Genomic DNA, 17,183 nt, shown 5'->3' with positions numbered 1-17,183 from the left:
TGATGAGCCAGAGTTTGGCCGAGATGAACCAGAAGCACATAAAATGTCTGCGCCCTTGCCTTCCATCAGACAAGACGTGGTCCCGGTTGTCTTCACAGTCTTTGCCGCAATTGAATCGCTAAAGCTGTGTAGTGATTAGCGAATTCGATGAAACTGAATTGCCTGCTCGTCATAACGAGCAACGGTGACTGTAATCGGTTCCAGCGTCTTCCCTTGGTCCGTGTCCGAAGGGTGCCAAAAGCGAGAGCTGCCTGACGACTCGCAAATGCCATGGCCTGAATGTTGCACTTTGTACGAGCTTATGGCGACGGTGTTCAGAACGGAGAAGATCTGGACCAACCGGGAGGAGAGGAGCACCTGACGAGCTGCGTTGTCATGGCCCTCAAGCATACGAGGACGGGTGCCAAGTGAGGCGAGATCAAACGCAGCAGAGGGTGCACGCCCGCTACGTCGTGTCATGGTGTATCTATCATCATCATGCCCGGGCACTCTATGCTCTCGTCGGAACACAATCATAAACCTTCCATGCCTTATTCTAGCCCAAAACTGTGAATGCACAAGGGAATTTTAGCAGCTGCGTCGTCGTCATCTTGGAACCAAAATGTGGAGACTAGCTACAGGGGGTCATGACCAGATCATCTGGGACAGGGAAAATATGTAGTGGAAACCAACAACTAGGTGGAAACATGAAAGCCACTCCATTTCATGAAACTTAACTTACTTGGTAACATTGCTCATGCTGCTCTGACCATGAGACTGGCCAACTACAAAAGAACACACCTGATCTGAAATTCTGAATGTTCTCATGCAACTACAAAAATAAATAAAATAATGTGGCCATCTCAAGTCAGGATAATTGTTAATTGCTATCTGCCTAGGAAACATGATTTATGGAATGTATGGTGCTGAAGATGATCAGCAAGCAACTTTTCCATGATCCATGGCTCAAGCCATGGCTGGTAATGTTATCTCCAGAGTTTCCCTATATATTACTGAATCTGTCTATAGTACCAACCAATTGACCTTTCTATTTCGTTTTTCTCTACAGATATGAACTCTTGCCAGTTGTCGCTGTGAACTGGAGGCGCCGTCTCTGCGGCCCCTGAGCGTATCTATGTTAGTCTATTTTAGTTGTTCAGTTTAATATATTCTATATGGTTTGGATGACGGCTTCCAGACAAAGGAGAGAGAGAGCGTGAGGGAAAACTTCATATTTACACACAACAGCTGAGAACCACATCCCTTCTTTTTTCAATATCTATGACCCATGAGCTAGATGACAAGGACGATGTGACTTAACACAATAAATCTGACAGCCTGCAACTTTCTATGAGCTATAGCTGTCAAACTGTAAAGTCAATAGCCTCCGACCGTATCCACGTTAATCTATTTTAGTTGCTCCGTTTGATATATTTTGTATGATTTGGATGACGGCTTCCAGAGAAATGAGAGAGAGAGCGTGAGGCAGGACTTCATATTTACACACAACAGCTGAGAACCATGTCCCTTCTTTTCTCAATATCTCCTAGTACTTTCTTATTGCATTCTGCAGCTTTAGTTCTGAAGATGCTATAGATTTACATAAATGCTCATCTGTACAATTTATAAGCTACGTGAAACATCACATCCCACATTCAATTTACACGTCACATATTTTGGATGTAAATTGAATGTGCGTCCCATCAATTTACAAGCTGCGTAAGATGCATCCAGACAGTAAATTGAGTCGTTCATCAATTTACTACGTGAAATACGTCCAGACAATTTACATTGGATGCACCTCATCTCTCCCAAAAGACGCCATATTTTTTTCTTTCTCCCAACTCACCAAAGCTATAGCTGGCAGCTATTTTTTTTTATGTCAAACGCTATGTCATCATCGACTATAATGTTTGACAACTATAGCTCATATAAAGTTTGACAGCTATAGCTCATAGAAAGTTGCAGGCTGCCAAATTTATTGTGTTAAGTCACATTGTCCAATAAAAAAATGACTACCAGCTATAGCTTTGACGAGTTGGGAGGTAGTAAAAAAAATGGCATCTTTTGGGAGAGATAGGTTGCATCCAGTGTAAATTGTTTGGACGCAACATGATGCTTCTCTTGGCTATATAAGTATGATGCCACCTTCATTTCATCGTACATTTCATCCAGTGCTTGCTTTATATGCTTGATATAGTGCATACGTAAGGTGCCAGAGTTACCTAGTAACCTATAAAAGTTGGAGAGCGTGCACATAAAACAACAAAGGAAATGACGGCAGGGGCAAATGATGATGGAAGGTGGGGGTTAAAGGATCAAGCCAATCAACCAACAATTGAAGAGCCAAAAAATAACTATTTCCATGGAGAATGTCATAGATCTATCTTGATGGATCAGTTTCCCTGTAGAAATTGTGAACTCATCTTTATAATTACTTATATACAAATAAACAATACGGTAGGCTTGCTTATCTGTGATAAATGGGTCGCTACAATACTTGGAATAATTTTAAAGCATTTCAACCAAAATTTTCAGTCCCACGGCGCATTGGTATTTGAGTTGAAATTAATTTATAAAATGGTGTCTCTTCCACGATAAAACTATTTTCTCACGGCTCAATTGGTTCTAAGTTTTTTTAGATCAGTTAAGTTTCTGAAAATCTCTTTAGACAGCATAATAGTTCAGGATTGCATCAATTGCCTCAATTGTAGTAGTAGACATACCAAAATTTGTCTCCTTACTAGCACTTCTATGTTCCTACGTAAACTGAATTACACACTATCTGTGGTCAGTTACAACTTACAAATTAAATCAGGCCTGTCAAATTGATTTGCAATGCTTTCCGTATTTTCTGACCGTACTAAAGCAGTTCCTGTTCTGTTTAGCTGAAATGGTTGAGAAAACTAAAAATAACACAAACCTTCATTTCAGTATCAAACAAGACAATTAAGCTTCCATACAGTAGTTTTACCAAAACAATTCACCATATATGCTATTTCATCACAAAATTAGAAGCACAGTCAAGCTTAGCATAAATTAAAGCAAGGCACAAATTATATGTTTCGCACGTTACTGGCTAATAAAGGCTGGGCCATCCCCATATAGAGAACCTTGAGACATTCCCTAAAGATCGGCAGATTGGCTAGATCGTGATCAGAAAAGAGATTAAAAAACATTATTCATGGTTCACAAGAGAGAACCATACTAAGAGCATTGATACCTACTTCATGCCCCAGAACAGCCATCATGTATCAGCTCCCATTACATACCGCATCAATAGCAGAACTCAAAGCCAAACCTGCAATTGATGAAAAGAGGATTTAATTGACAAGAAAAGTATGTGGCGGAACTACTGAACAACGAACCTTTATTATTCTTCAACAGTTCTACACAAAATTGGATAGCTTATATTGTACACCCATTGACTGAGCTCAAGGCTATGCACCAAGTTATTCGTCAACTACAGAAGTCTGAACATTTTCCCTACCAAGGGAAAGCTCAAAGGAATCCACTGAACTAATTGAAAGCTAATGCAACAGTCCCGTATAAAACTAAATGCCAAAAAAGGCCTACACCAACAAAGCAACAACTAGTGATATCCAACAGTATAGCACTGTAATATAAGAGCAATGCATTTCCTAAAAAACAGATAAGAGGTATGCAGCAGTGACAGAGCACTGTGAAGCCACATCACTAGTTCTGTGATTCCATTTCTAAAATTTAAGAAACAAACAAATAAATGATCTCTAAATTTACGCCTTGCACAGCACAAGCACAGGTCTCACCAAAACATACATTTCGATGTCCGTTGTAGCATGTTTAGCTAATAATATCTCATTTCAGTATCCGACAAGGTACTAGGTACAGCAAGTTAAAATTGCACACAATAGTTGCGTCGAGGCAATTTGACCAAACAAGTAACAAAATTTTAAGGGCACCATACTTAGCTTAAATCAAGGAACGGCATAGATTATACAATCACCGGACATTACTTGTTAATTAAGACCAAGCCAGAAGAACCTCGCAACAATCAGAGAGCAGACAAAAAAGATACAATTGACGGTTCACATGATAATCCAGAGAAAGTATACTGATTAGCGTCATCCGTGCCTGTTTCATGCCCCTGGACACCCGTCATGTATCAGCTCCCATCGCTTGCCGCATCCATAGCAGAACTCCAATCCACACCTGCGATGGAATCGACCGACGGAAATGTACTAAATGTACTACGAAATGCCATCGTTAATCTAATTTACGACGGCAACAATTGATTTTGGCTAAATTTCTGCATTCTAAACTTAAAGGCTTACAGAGCACAAGCACAAATCTCCCCGAAAAGAAGCATTTTTACCTGCAGGTAATGTGCAGGCAACCACCGGACAACTCGATGTAAAACCTGCAGCGCGGGCAGCGCTTCCACTTGCCCTCCCGGGCGGCCTCCAGCAGCAGCAGGTCCTCCCGGCCGCGCTCCACCTCGCCGAGCCGCTCGAACTCGGCGCAGGTCACGCCGGCGTGCCACGGCACGCCGCACCGCGCGTAGAACAGCCGGCGGCACCCCTGGCACTAGGACTGGGTCACGCATCCCTCGGCCTCACCTTCGTCGTCCGCCACCATCATCTCGGAGCAGTCCGGGAACGGGCAGTAGGTGCGCCGCGCGCCGAGGAACCGGGACTCGCAGAGCGCGGCGCACCGCTCGAACACGTTGGATGGGAGCGCCCCGCGGCAGAGCTTCGGGTCGAGCGCGGCCGCGCAGGACGCTTCGGGGCATCGCACCACGCCGCCGCCGCCGCCGCCGGACTCGACCTTGGCACGGACGTGGCCCGCTAGTCACCCGCGGCAGAATGCGTGAGCGCAGGAGCGGGCGCCGCCACGGTGGGCCGTTGCGGGCGCCATGGGCTCCATGCAGATGACGCAGGGGTGGTGGTGCTGCGCCCCCTCGGCTCCCGCCATGGCGGCGGTGGGCTCCCTCCCAAAGCGAGGGCGGGGCAGGGAGGTGACAAGTGTCGCGAGCTGGTGCGTTGAACAGTTAGGAGGAGGTGTTAATGACCAAATTTGATATACAGATACGTCAAATATGTAGTCAAATTCAAGAAGATCGAGCTATAATAAAAAATATTTAGGTAGATATATGAAAGTTTATGTTGTCGATTAAGAAATGTATGTTAGTTATAAAAAATTTAGAGATCAAAAGACATAGTCAAATCATATTTGTAAGTCTTGTTTAGTTTGAATTATGAGTTCTGATCTCTTAGGCTAAGACCTACCGCCCTTTAAATATGACAGGGTTATAGCTAATTAAAAAAATCAACCAATCAATAAAAACATAATCTATATTTCGTTTTTATCTATTTTACTTAGCTTTTGTAGTCACGTTCTCTTTTCTAATCTATATTGCTATCTATTCTTGATCTCGACGACCAAAGACAAGCTGTCGTTCATTCACATTACGATGGGGTCTCTTCCGAGCATGAGTGACAACGAAGGTTCGACAACGCAGCTCCACGACCAATGTATCCTGGGTATGCTCGCTGAATTATGCACACAAGATACTTAGTGTTTAACGTGGCATCTTTTTAGCTCAACAGGAGATGACAAGTCTTCTTTCGCAAGGAAAAAGACGAGTGGAGAAAGAATATGTGTGACTTCTTTTGCAGGATCAGATGCCGCTTAATCAGTTGGTTTCTTTGGAATCAGTTAGGATTTGAATGGCCATCTTTTTTTCCCGCAATTCCTAATTATCATGGGTATGAAAAGTGTCTCAAGCGACAAGAACAGAGTATGAAAAAGAAAATATCCATGTTACAAGTGGGGTCATACTTTATACTAAGAGAGACTTGATTAATAGTCAGTATCTTACATAATGTTGCCACGATTCAGTTCCTTGTGGGTACCTCCAACTTACCAATCTTGCTGCAATCATTGCTTGGCCATTTGATAAATTTTTGTCGTCCATCATGATTTCCGTAAGTTCTTAATGTGGTTTCTTTTACTTTTCAACTCCTTCCTTTCTGACTCCACTACAATGTTAGCTTATTATTTGATGTATATGTCATGATATTAGATGTATTTTGCTATATCGGTGTTTTAGATGTTACCATTACTTTCTAGTGAGTAACTAGTTTGGTACTTCCTTGTTCTGCAATTGATGACTTGACACAATTGCGAGATTATCCACATGTGACGATTGATATGGTATTGGCGTTTTTTTTCTCTGGACATATAGACGTACATATGACTTGTCATAGGTACATTTGTATACTCAGAGATGAAAATCTCTTTGTTATAAATGATAAGAATGTCAGTTAATATTGTAATTTGCAGTTTACAAATTCAGGAACTAACATGTCGATTGATGTAGATGCTTCCTCATCTACAATGGCTACATGACATTATTGCGGATCTTGGTGGCACACCACCTGTGGTGATGACCACATCAGATGATAACAATAAAATAAATATCACCATCTCTTTTAGCATTGCTTTTCCTAAAGAATGATATATCACTTTAACAGCATCAAGCTCCGAAACATACCAAAGACTTATAGCTAAAAGATTTGTTGTTCATGCGTTTCTACAATCGGTTAACCTGCAACTTGAATATATGTTTCCGGACTGTAACTATTTCAAATTGAAAGTGCTAGAATAGAATGAAGATGTGCTTGCAATGACTCCTAGGCTCTCGCGGTTACATGTAGCTGAAACGGTTAGTGATATGAACCTGTAATTTGTAGCTAGGATTATTTTAATAATATTAAAATTTTCCTCTATATTATTGTTCTTTGTCTGTAGGATTTTTACTGAAACACTCGGATATGGATAGATCATAGCTTGACTTCAATCTTACGTCTTCTTGCTCAGCAGTGAGAGTACACATTACTTGATCCTCAATGCAGGAAGATCCAGGAAGAAAGTAACAGTCACACCTTAAGTTCAGTGTGATAGTAACAGGAAGTCTAATAGAACTTCCGTTTGAAGCAACAGCTATTGCGCTCATTTATGCACAGAATCATTTTGATGTAATATTTGGAGTTGAAATTTTATATATCAACTATATATGTAATGGTATTTGATGTAATTTTAGAAATGACTGTAGTTTGAATTAATGTATTAAGTGTTTATCGTGACTTAAACATTAGAAGAATGGATGCATGTGCATATGATGCATTTTGGATTATGCAATTTTTTTAGCTGTCGAATATCTATCAGTGTCAGTTCTATTTTAGAATCAACACTGATAATCAATACCAGTGTTGGCTCCTAACAAGGTTTAGGGTTCCTAACAGGGAACCAGCACGGATAACAAGGTTTAGGGTTCCTAACAGGGAACCGGCACGGATAGTGATTTTCAGTGCGGCGGTATTGATAGTCACTGACTATTAGTGTCGAGTAATCAGTGTCGGTTCAAAACCCTTTACTGATAGCGATTTTGAATCGACACTGATGAGGTATTCTGCAGTAGTGATTTGACATATTAGATATAACATGATCTTCGATGCGTAACTTTAATCACTATTTCAACTAGAATATATTTAAATAATATAATAAGTTTATTATATTATGAAAGTATTTTTTAAGACAAACCCACATATATAATTTTCATATTTTAAAGCTAAATATTTTAAAAATTATTGATGATTAAAATTTTAAAGGTTGATCGCATCATATATAAAATGTCATGTATTTATGACCGGAGTACCTTAACTCTCTCCTTTCCGACGGTGGACTTTAGACAATTATACTCATCCTAAGTTTGACTATTGTAATCGTATTTGTTTTAGAAGCTTCTTTTTACAAACACGGTTTAGTAGAATGCGATGGTAAAACTTAGAATATGAGAGTGAAAACCTCAAATACATGAATACATGCGGAATGCATTTCACCTCCACTTTGGAACGAGGATCTCAAATCACAAGTGAAAGGTCATGTCTTGTTAAGTGTGAGCCTGGGAGGTGCTCTTGTACAAAGAGAGTGAATGAGGGATCATGTGATACAAGCATGCATCACCCTTCATTTCTAACCTTTTTTTAACAATGCCTTCATCCCTAACTGAAGAGATGATGTTCACCTATCTGTTGGCATGAGATGGTGTTTGTTGGCAAAAAAGAAGAAGCCGTTCTTCCTTTGAGAAATTATCAAATTCTTTGTGCACACTGCAATTGCGCATTCAGCAGAAAGGTCCCGTAGTTTTCGTCCTACCATTTCAACGACAACGGAAAAACAACAACAAACAATGGAGTCGCGTAGAAATTAAACATGTCCACCCTCATAGTGAACTAAATTAGACATCAAGCAGATATTCTAAAGCATTAGCCGGAACATGGCAACCAGGCAATGTATGACGTCTGAGATAAGATATAATCAGTCTGATACAAACCAGATGATTGCTAGTTCTCTACTGCAATAGCATTTCTCGCCTTGGGTTGTCCAAGAGATAGCTTCGGTAACATCTCACGCTCCGCAACCAGAATGAGTCATCCCCAGCCAATTCGTGCCACACACATAGCAAAACTCGAAGCCACACCTGCAGAATTTCATAACCATCGAATTTGAATGAACAAAACGCAAATTGCAAATTTGACATCAGTTTTGTAGGATTTCACATAAAAAGAATCGAATTACCTAGGATTAAAAAAAATCTCTTGTTCCGATACTAGGAGGTACCTGCATGTAATGTGCAGACAGCCATCAACTTTCTCCACGAAGAACTGACACCTGGGGCACCGCTTCCACTTCCTCCCATTGGCCATCTCGAGCAGCAGCATGTCCTCCCGGCCCCTGTCTCCCTCCCTGAGCTTGCCGTACTCGTCGCAGGTCACGCCGGCGTGCCACGGCGCCACGCCGCACCGCGCGCAGAACAGCCGCCTGCAGACCTGGCACTCCGACTGCGTCACGCGCCCCTCGTCCTCGCCCTCGTCCGCCACCATCATCTCGGAGCAGTCCGGGAACGGGCAGTAGGTGCGCCGCGCGCCGAGGAACAGGGACTCGCAGAGCGCGGCGCACCACCGCTCGAACACGTCGGAGGGGAGCGCCCCGCGGCAGAGCTCCGGGTCGAGCGCGGCCGCGCAGGACGCGTCGGGGCACCGCACGACGGCGGCGGCGGCGCCGCCGGACTCGACCTTGGCGCGGACGTGGCCCGCCAGGCACGCGCGGCAGAATGCGTGCGCGCAGGCGGCGCCGCCGCGGTGGGCCTCGGAGGGCGCCATGGGCTCCATGCAGATGCCGCAGAGGTGGTGGTGCTGCGTCCCCTCGGCTCCCGCCATGGCGGTGGTGAGCTCTATCCCAAAGCGAGGGCAGGGCGGGGCAGGGGAGGTGACGAGTGTCGCGAGCTGGTGCGTCGAACAGTCGGCAGGGGAGGGCAGGGGACGAGTCATCTTTGGCAGAGAAAAAGTCGAAAGGAGAAAGAATCTCTGCGACTTGCCCTTCTTTTGCAGTATCAGATGCGGGTCTATCAGTTGGGATTTGAAAGGGCAGCCCTTTTTCTACCAAAGCGTGAAGCTCGTTGGGAAGGAGCGAGAAATACGGAAGGCTCTGCTTGCTGGGTCCCGGAGTCTCTGTTTTATTTTTTCCTTTCTGAAAGTTGAATGAAGGGAGCAAATATTATAGTCTTTTTGACACGCAGAGCAAATATTATAATATAGTATTTGAAGTTTATAGACAAAAATTTCAAATTAGACAATATATGTGATCGTATTTGCCGAAATAGATAATATATCAACGTATTTATAATTTTAGCATCCGTATTCGACACACAGTGTGCCGAATATGGCACTATAGCCCATATTCGGCATACGGTGTGCCGAATATCAACCGTATTCGGCACACGGTGTACTGAATATGGGCTGTAGCGTTGTGGGTCCGCGCCAACGACGATGGCGCGGAAGTTGGATGTGTCCGCGCCATCATGACTGGCGCGGACACGACCTTCTTCTGAGCCGGTTGTCATTTCATTTAATTACCAACTTTCATCAAAATTTAAAATTATTTGCTAATTTAATTGTTATTTGATGCCGACGTATTTTCATTTCATGTAATTACCAACTTTCAACAAAATTTAAAATTATTTGCTAATTTAACTGTAATTTGATACCGGCGTGTTGTCATTTCATGTAATTGCCAACTTCGAACAAAATTTGAAATTATTTGCTAATTTAACTGTCATTTGATACCGGCGTGTTGTCATTTCATGTAATTGCCAACTTTGAACAAAATTTGAAATTATTTACTAATTTAAATGTACATTTCAAAATTCATAATTCACCATGCATGTAGTCTCTAAGGCGGTGGCCAACCTTAACACTTAGGTATGTTTGAACATACATAATTTAAAATATAGTAGTGGCAATATTCTCCCTTAGTAATTAAATGAAATGACAACACGGCATCAAACGACATAACTGATCTCGCGCTGTTGCTCCTCCTCGCCTCGCGCTTTGCTCCTTACCTTGAGCTCTGCTGCTCGCTCCTCATTTTATAGCAGGCGGCAGGCGACGCGCTGAAAGCATCGTAACAATAGCTCGGACGTAGACCGTGTCCGCGCCAATCATGATGGCGCGGACACGTTCAACGTCCGCGCCATCGTCCCTTACGTGGACCCACATACAACGCTACAGCCCATTTTCGGCACACCGTGTGCCGAATACGGTTGATATTCGGCACATGCTACAGTGCCATATTCGGCACACGGTGTGCCAAATACGGATGCTAAAATTGTAAATACGCTGACATGTTGTCTATTTCGGCAAATACGGTCGCGTATGTTGTCTAATTTTGGATTTTTGCCGAAGTTTATAAGATAAAATAAAATAATTTAAATATTTATTTTTAGTATAATATAAAAACAAGATATCTAAAATAAAGATGCTCCATTTACTCACACCTCTTATCCGAATTTTTTTCAAAGCTAGAGATAATCAACTCTAAATTTTTTTAATCTGCAGCTCTGCAAACATGCCCTTAGAATACTCCAAAATTTAGCATGAATTTTACACTAATTTACAGTAATTTCGCATGAAACAGTTGGGAATATGAAAACTTTACCGTGTTACCAGAAGGGTCATACTTTATACTAACAGAACTTGATTAATAGCAAGTATCTTACATAATGTTGCAACGATTTAGTACAATATGAGTAGGACTAGATGAAAAGCTCGAACCTCGTGACCTAGGTTAGCTTGTATCGGCTCGGCTTAGCTCATTCCAAAATTTAATGAGCCGAGTTAGAGTTTACCTGATATAAAACAAGATATTAAAAAAGATCCTCCAAAAATATATAGAGTTTTAGCTCATTTAGATAACGAGTCAGCTCATGAGCCAAATGAGTCAGGACCATCCTCTGTATCATATTACTCCTTTTTATTATGATTATCAGTTTGTTCATCGGTCATCTTCATATTCGATGGAGAGGCTCCTTGTCAGACTACTTGACTTTCTATTGGTCAGCTCCTCGTTACGATGCATATATTTTTTCTTCTCCTATCGATCATTTCTTTAGGCTTTACATATGTACATGAATATGTGGGAAACGTTGTTTCATATATATTTTTAGAGGAATATTTTATTCCAGTAGCAGAACATATATATGTGGATCTATTTATTGTTGTACTACATGTGAGTTTAAACATTTAGAAGAGTTTCAGCTTATACCAATTATGCCTTCGATTAAACCATGCAAAGAAATACTATACTTGTAGATATTATTGTTATTATTGTATGATTTTATCGATGTATTTATTTAGTGGATATTTATATTCTTTTTATCCTAGTAACAAGCTACTCTCTTAAAAAAAATAACAAGCTGCTCGCGAGCTAAACAAGTTGGCTCACAAGCCAAATGAGTCAAATCAAACTGACTTTTCTGCTCGTTATATTAAACAAGCCAAACAAATTGAACCCAAACAAGCCGAGCTGCCTGTTATCTAACCCTACATATGGGTATCTCCAACTTATCTTGCTGCAAGCATTGCTCGGCCATTTGATCAATTTTTGTCGTCGATCATGATTTCCATAAGTTTTTAATGTGTTCTCCTTTACTTTTCAATTCCTTCCTTTCTCACTCCCCTTCCTCGTATACTTCACCCACCCCTTCTTGGCAAAAAAAAAAATGCAAAAATAGATAACATTCGTCGGCATATTTATCAAAATAGATAACAGATCGGTGTATTTGTAAATCTAGCACCTGTATTTGATACCTCAAAATTCGAAAACCTAAATTTGATACCTCAAACACCGAAAAAAAGGTCGGCCCACTATTTTCGGCACCTAAAGTGCCAAAAACTCCCTGTATTAGACACATGGGATACCGAAAATGATGAACAATACCGTATTCAGCACCTAATACCGGCTTTGTCGTGGGTTGGGCTCACGAGAAGCTAGGAAGCTAGAAGTAAAAAAAGTGCAAATTTTTATTTAACTCATGATTTTTTTAGTAAAAAAATAGTCTAAAAATTCTAAACGTTTTTATGAGCAAACTAGAGATCACTAGCAACCCATTTAATTAGTTTGATCCAAAAGCCTGAGCCAATATTTAATTAAATTATCCAAATAAGTTATCTTTTATAAATTCTAGCAATATTTAATTCCTCAAATAAATTCTCAAAAATCTATAAAAAATTCACTAATATTCTTATCATGTGGTGTACTAATTTATAAAAATGTTTCCAACCCTATGTTAATTGGTGAAAAAGTGAGTTTCTTTGTAATGCTCCATTTATATGCATTTTTATCATTTTATGTGATATTCTCTTTTTAATTCAATTTGAATAAAAATAATTCAACATGAAATGATAAAAAATGCTTTGTCTTCACATGTTTGTTTTTTTGGCACAAGTCTATCATTTGAGAGGCAAAGATGGAAAAATAGACAATATACGTCAGCGTATTTGCCAAAATAGGCAACATACCGGTGTATTTATAAATTTAACACTCGTATTCTTACCTCAAAACATTACTCTATTTTACTTCATACCTACTTTTTTATTTAACTAAGGTTAGGAGTTCATGTGTTCATCACTATTTTAATGGATTGCATTAAAAAACTAATTAAACCGACGCACTCCACTATTAATTAAAAAAATCAATTTAAAAATTTATCGATGCATTGTGATTTGAATCGAATCTTTCTGTCTAACTCAATTTTTTTTTGACTAATCAAATTCGTACTAATTATTATTATACAAATTCACGCTAATTATTATTACACTAACTAAGCAGATAATCATATTCATATAATCAAACTAAGAAAATAATTGAACAAATGTAATTAAATAGATTAAACACTCTACTTACTCTAATTACTATTATTGTTGCAAGTACTAATTAAAAATATAATTTACGTACTTATTGTATATCGCGTTGTTGCTTCTCCTCTCCTCGGGCTGATTCTCCTCTCCTCGCGCTGCTGCTACTCCTCACCTCATGCTGCTTCTCCTCTCCTCTCGACGCGCTGCACTGCTACTTCTCATCTCCTCTCCTCCTTTACTCACGCTTCTGCTCTCCTCTTGCGCTGCGGCTCGTGCATGTGCTGATGCTACTCCTCACAAGCGCGCTCTCATTTTATAGCGAAAAAGGGCAGCGCGAGGATCACTAATTACCGGGGACAGCAGAGACATGAAGTGACGGCGAGACGACTCGACGTGACTGTGCGCCAAAAGCAGAGACACGATGTGACCGCACAGCAAGTCAGGCCGTATTCGACACCTGAGGTGTCGAATATGACACTGTTTCCCATATTCCGCATCTCAGGTGCCGAATATGGCTCAGGCTCACCTTTTCAAGGTATTTTCAGAATTTGAAGTACCGAATACGAGTGCTAGATTTGTAAATACACCGATATATTATCTTTTTTTACAAATACAACGGCATATGTTGCCTATTTTTCCATTTTTGCCATCCCTTCTTTCCCATCCTCACGCCAACTCTGTTCTCGGGAAATGGAAAGGAGAGGTAAGCAAATGAGAGCGGTCAGGGCACTTATAGTGTTGTGTCCTCCTAAGCATATCCACCCCACTCTCTAACCTATATTTTAGCAAAAACACCTTAAAACCTCCTCCAACCCATTCTCTACCAGACTCACTATTTTTGGTGGCTCACTATTCCTTCTTCCTTGCTCGCTACATGCAGCGAGCCGATCCAGCTTGCTATCGAGCAAGTGCCGGCCACGGGAAGCTCCTTCCCGCCGATCCCCGTAGGTAGCGCGCTGCCCTTTGCTCCTCGCTCCATTGCTCCCTAGATCTACCGAGAAGGAACCACTAGGAGCTCTTCTGCTCGCCTAAGAGGCTCCTAGTTCTCTACCTCGCCATGGAGCTCACGTGCGCCGTCTTCTTCCTCAAGTCCAGCAGCCGCACCAAGCTTGACTTCTCCGTGAAATATGTCCGCTCCGCTGAGCTCCTACTCAATTCCCTTCGTGTATATCTTCCTCACTCCTTGACCCCCTCTCATCGTGGATCCATAACCACCCGCACCGAAATCGAAGATTTCCTCATCGTCAAGCTCCGCCTCTGCTGCAGGAGGGCCTCACCGCTGCTAGCCCGGATCAGAGCCACTGTAGCCCAATCAAGCCTAGGGTGAGCTCCTTCGTGGGCATCTCCACCATCGATGCTGTCCTGAGCCGACGTGAGGGAACGAGGAGCTGGAGATCACCGTGCTGCTCCGCTCGATGGGTAGGGCCCTGCGGTTGGGGACGAGATCCACACCCTCATCACCGCCACAGACACCAATGCCCTGATGTTCCTCCCTGGCTCCATTGTTCCTGGGGCCTACCGTCCTGACGTCGCTATCGAGCATGATGGGTGGTGGGGGAGGAGGGGCGGGTGAGTGCGGTTGAGGAGGCGGCTCGGGGACATGCAGTGGAGCGTGGGCTGCAGGAGAGGGAGCTTGAGTTGAGGGAGAAAGAGAAAATGAGATGAGAGAGGAATTAATAAAATAGTACTAATAGGTGGGACCCACTGTTTAGGGAGCCAGTTGGAACATGCTGAGCAACAGAGAGTGAAATCTGAATAGGGAGTTCTGTATTTGGGGGAATAGGGAACCAGAAATAGAAATAGATAGTGGTTGAAGATGCTCTTATTACCCTAAGTTAGGGCACATTTAGAGTGTCTAACTTAGTACTTCCTTTAGCCCGAAATATGTGTTGTTTGAGTATAGACATAGTTTTTAAAATATAACTTTGATTACTACATTTAGTTGTAATATATTGATAAATATAGTAATAGTATATTATTAAAAAAGTATTTTTTAAGATAAATCTATTCGTGTCATTTTTAAGTATCCAAATTTAATACATAAAAAGTAATTTATAGTCAAAGTTTCAAACAGTCTACTACACGCAACCCAAAATGACACTTATTTTAGACTTATAAGTACAAAGTAGTTCAATGCTTAACATCGTCGTAGGTCCCATGTTAAAAAGAAAAAAGAAATATTCTCTTCAAGAAGAAATACTTGGCGTTATAGCGCGATCTTTGATGCGTACATTTGACCATTATTTCAACTAGAATATAATTATACAATCTAAAAGTTATGACATTATGAAATTATTTTTGAAGACAAACCCACACATAATTTTCATGTTTAAAATTAAATATTTTAAAAGTTATTGATGGTGAATGTTTTAAAAGGTTGACCAGATATTATTTAAAACATCATGTATTTATGATCGAATGGAGTACCATAGGTCTCTCCTTTCCGACGGTGGACTTCACTCATCCTAAGTTTGACTATCGTAGCCGTGTTACTTTTAGGAGCTTCTTTTTACAAACACGGTTTAGTAGAATGCAGTGGTAAAACTAACTTAGAATATGAGTGTAAAACCTCAAATACACGTGGAATGTATTTCACCTCCACTTCGGTCATGCGGATCTCAAATCACAAGTGAAAGGTCATTTCTTGTTAAGTGTGAGCCTGGGCGGTGCTCTTGTACAAAGAAAGGGAATGAGGGATCATGTGATACAAGCATGCATCACCCTTCATTCCATCACCCTTCATTCCTAACTTTTTTGGAGCAATGCCTTCATCCCTAACCAAAGAGATGTTCACATATCTGTTGCTATGAGATGGTGCATGTTGGTAAAAAACAAATAGAACTAGTACTTGGGCCGTGCCAGGCTAGCCTGGCTCGGTCCTTTCGGGCTTCGGGCCATGCTAAGATGGCATGAGAAGCAGTTCAGGTCAAAGCACGACTAGTCGCATCGTGTCTGGCTGACACGGGCCCCATACCGTTCTTAGCTGAGCGTCGTTGTTGATGAAGAACACAGGAGAAGTGGAGCACGTCGAGGCCACAGCAGAGAACATGGTCGTTGGTGACGAAGGACACGGGGTTCCGGCAAGGTATAGGTTGGCAGGTATCACCGGTCGAAGAGTTGCATGAGCATCGGCACGCGCTGGATGGCGAAGAGCACGAGCCGCCGCGCACGGTCCGGGTCCACAGGCCTCGGCCCCAGCAATGTGGCCACAACGCGCCCTCGTGATCTGCAGCGACACCACGGCGACTGGAAGGTCGAACGCGGCTAGCAGCCTCACGCGTCCGCGCCAGTCCGGGCTTTGCATGCATTGGGACTTTAGGAGACAACCAAATGTGGACGCACATCTAGCTACGACTACAAGCATGCCTATTGTCCACAATCCACTCTAGCTCGAGCCTTACCGTGTGTTTGGTTCACGATATAGGATGGATGGGATCGCTTCGTCCACGTTTTTTTCCCCGCGGGGTGTTTGGTTAGTGGATCAGTGGAAAGAGTCACCGAATATTTTTTTAGATCCTGAGCTGATTCGGAAAAAAGACCCAGACTGTCCGGTTCCACTGCTGGCTAGCAACAAGGTTGTTGTGTGTACGTGTGATCTGAGAGTATTAAGAGTGGTTTAAAATTTTTAAACATTTTTATGAGTAAATTAAAGATCACTAACAATACATTTTAATTGGTTTGATCACAAAAGCATGAGTCAATATTTAATTAAATTTCTCTAGATAAACATACTTTTATAAATTCTAGTAATTTTTAATGCCTCAAATAAATTCTCAAAGATCTAAAAAAATCACTAGTATTCCTCTCATGTGATGTACTAATTTATAAAAATATTTTCAATAATAAGTTATTTAGTGAAAAAATAAGTTCCTTTATAATACTCTATTTATATACATGAATATCATTTCACGTGATATTTTCTTTTTAATTCAATTTGAATTAAACAAATTTAAACATGCAAAA

The 17,183-nt window shown here is 41.5% G+C and overlaps 1 protein-coding gene and 1 pseudogene across 2 annotated transcripts; both read right to left on the bottom strand.

Annotated features, from left to right (window-relative positions):
* Positions 1-3,920: 3,920 nt before the first annotated feature.
* LOC133899521 (E3 ubiquitin-protein ligase RSL1-like) lies at positions 3,921-4,932 on the bottom strand (annotated as a pseudogene).
* A 3,291-nt stretch (positions 4,933-8,223) lies between these two features.
* On the bottom strand, positions 8,224-9,371 carry LOC133899292 (E3 ubiquitin-protein ligase RSL1-like). 2 transcript variants are annotated; one of them, XM_062340269.1, is made up of 2 exons: positions 8,602-9,371; positions 8,224-8,503 (listed from the first exon to the last, which is right to left on the bottom strand). In XM_062340269.1, the coding sequence occupies exons 1-2, from the start codon at positions 9,351-9,353 to the stop codon at positions 8,431-8,433; spliced, it is 825 nt and encodes a 274-aa protein (XP_062196253.1). In that variant the 5' UTR covers positions 9,354-9,371; the 3' UTR covers positions 8,224-8,430. The 2 variants fall into 2 exon arrangements, with proteins under 2 accessions (XP_062196253.1, XP_062196254.1); XM_062340270.1 differs by having other exon boundaries at positions 8,644-9,371.
* Positions 9,372-17,183: the final 7,812 nt, after the last annotated feature.

Source organism: Phragmites australis, chromosome 18 (genome assembly GCF_958298935.1).
Source record: "Phragmites australis chromosome 18, lpPhrAust1.1, whole genome shotgun sequence".
NCBI classification, from domain to species: domain Eukaryota; kingdom Viridiplantae; phylum Streptophyta; class Magnoliopsida; order Poales; family Poaceae; genus Phragmites; species Phragmites australis.
This window is presented reverse-complemented; position numbering and strand designations above follow the sequence as displayed.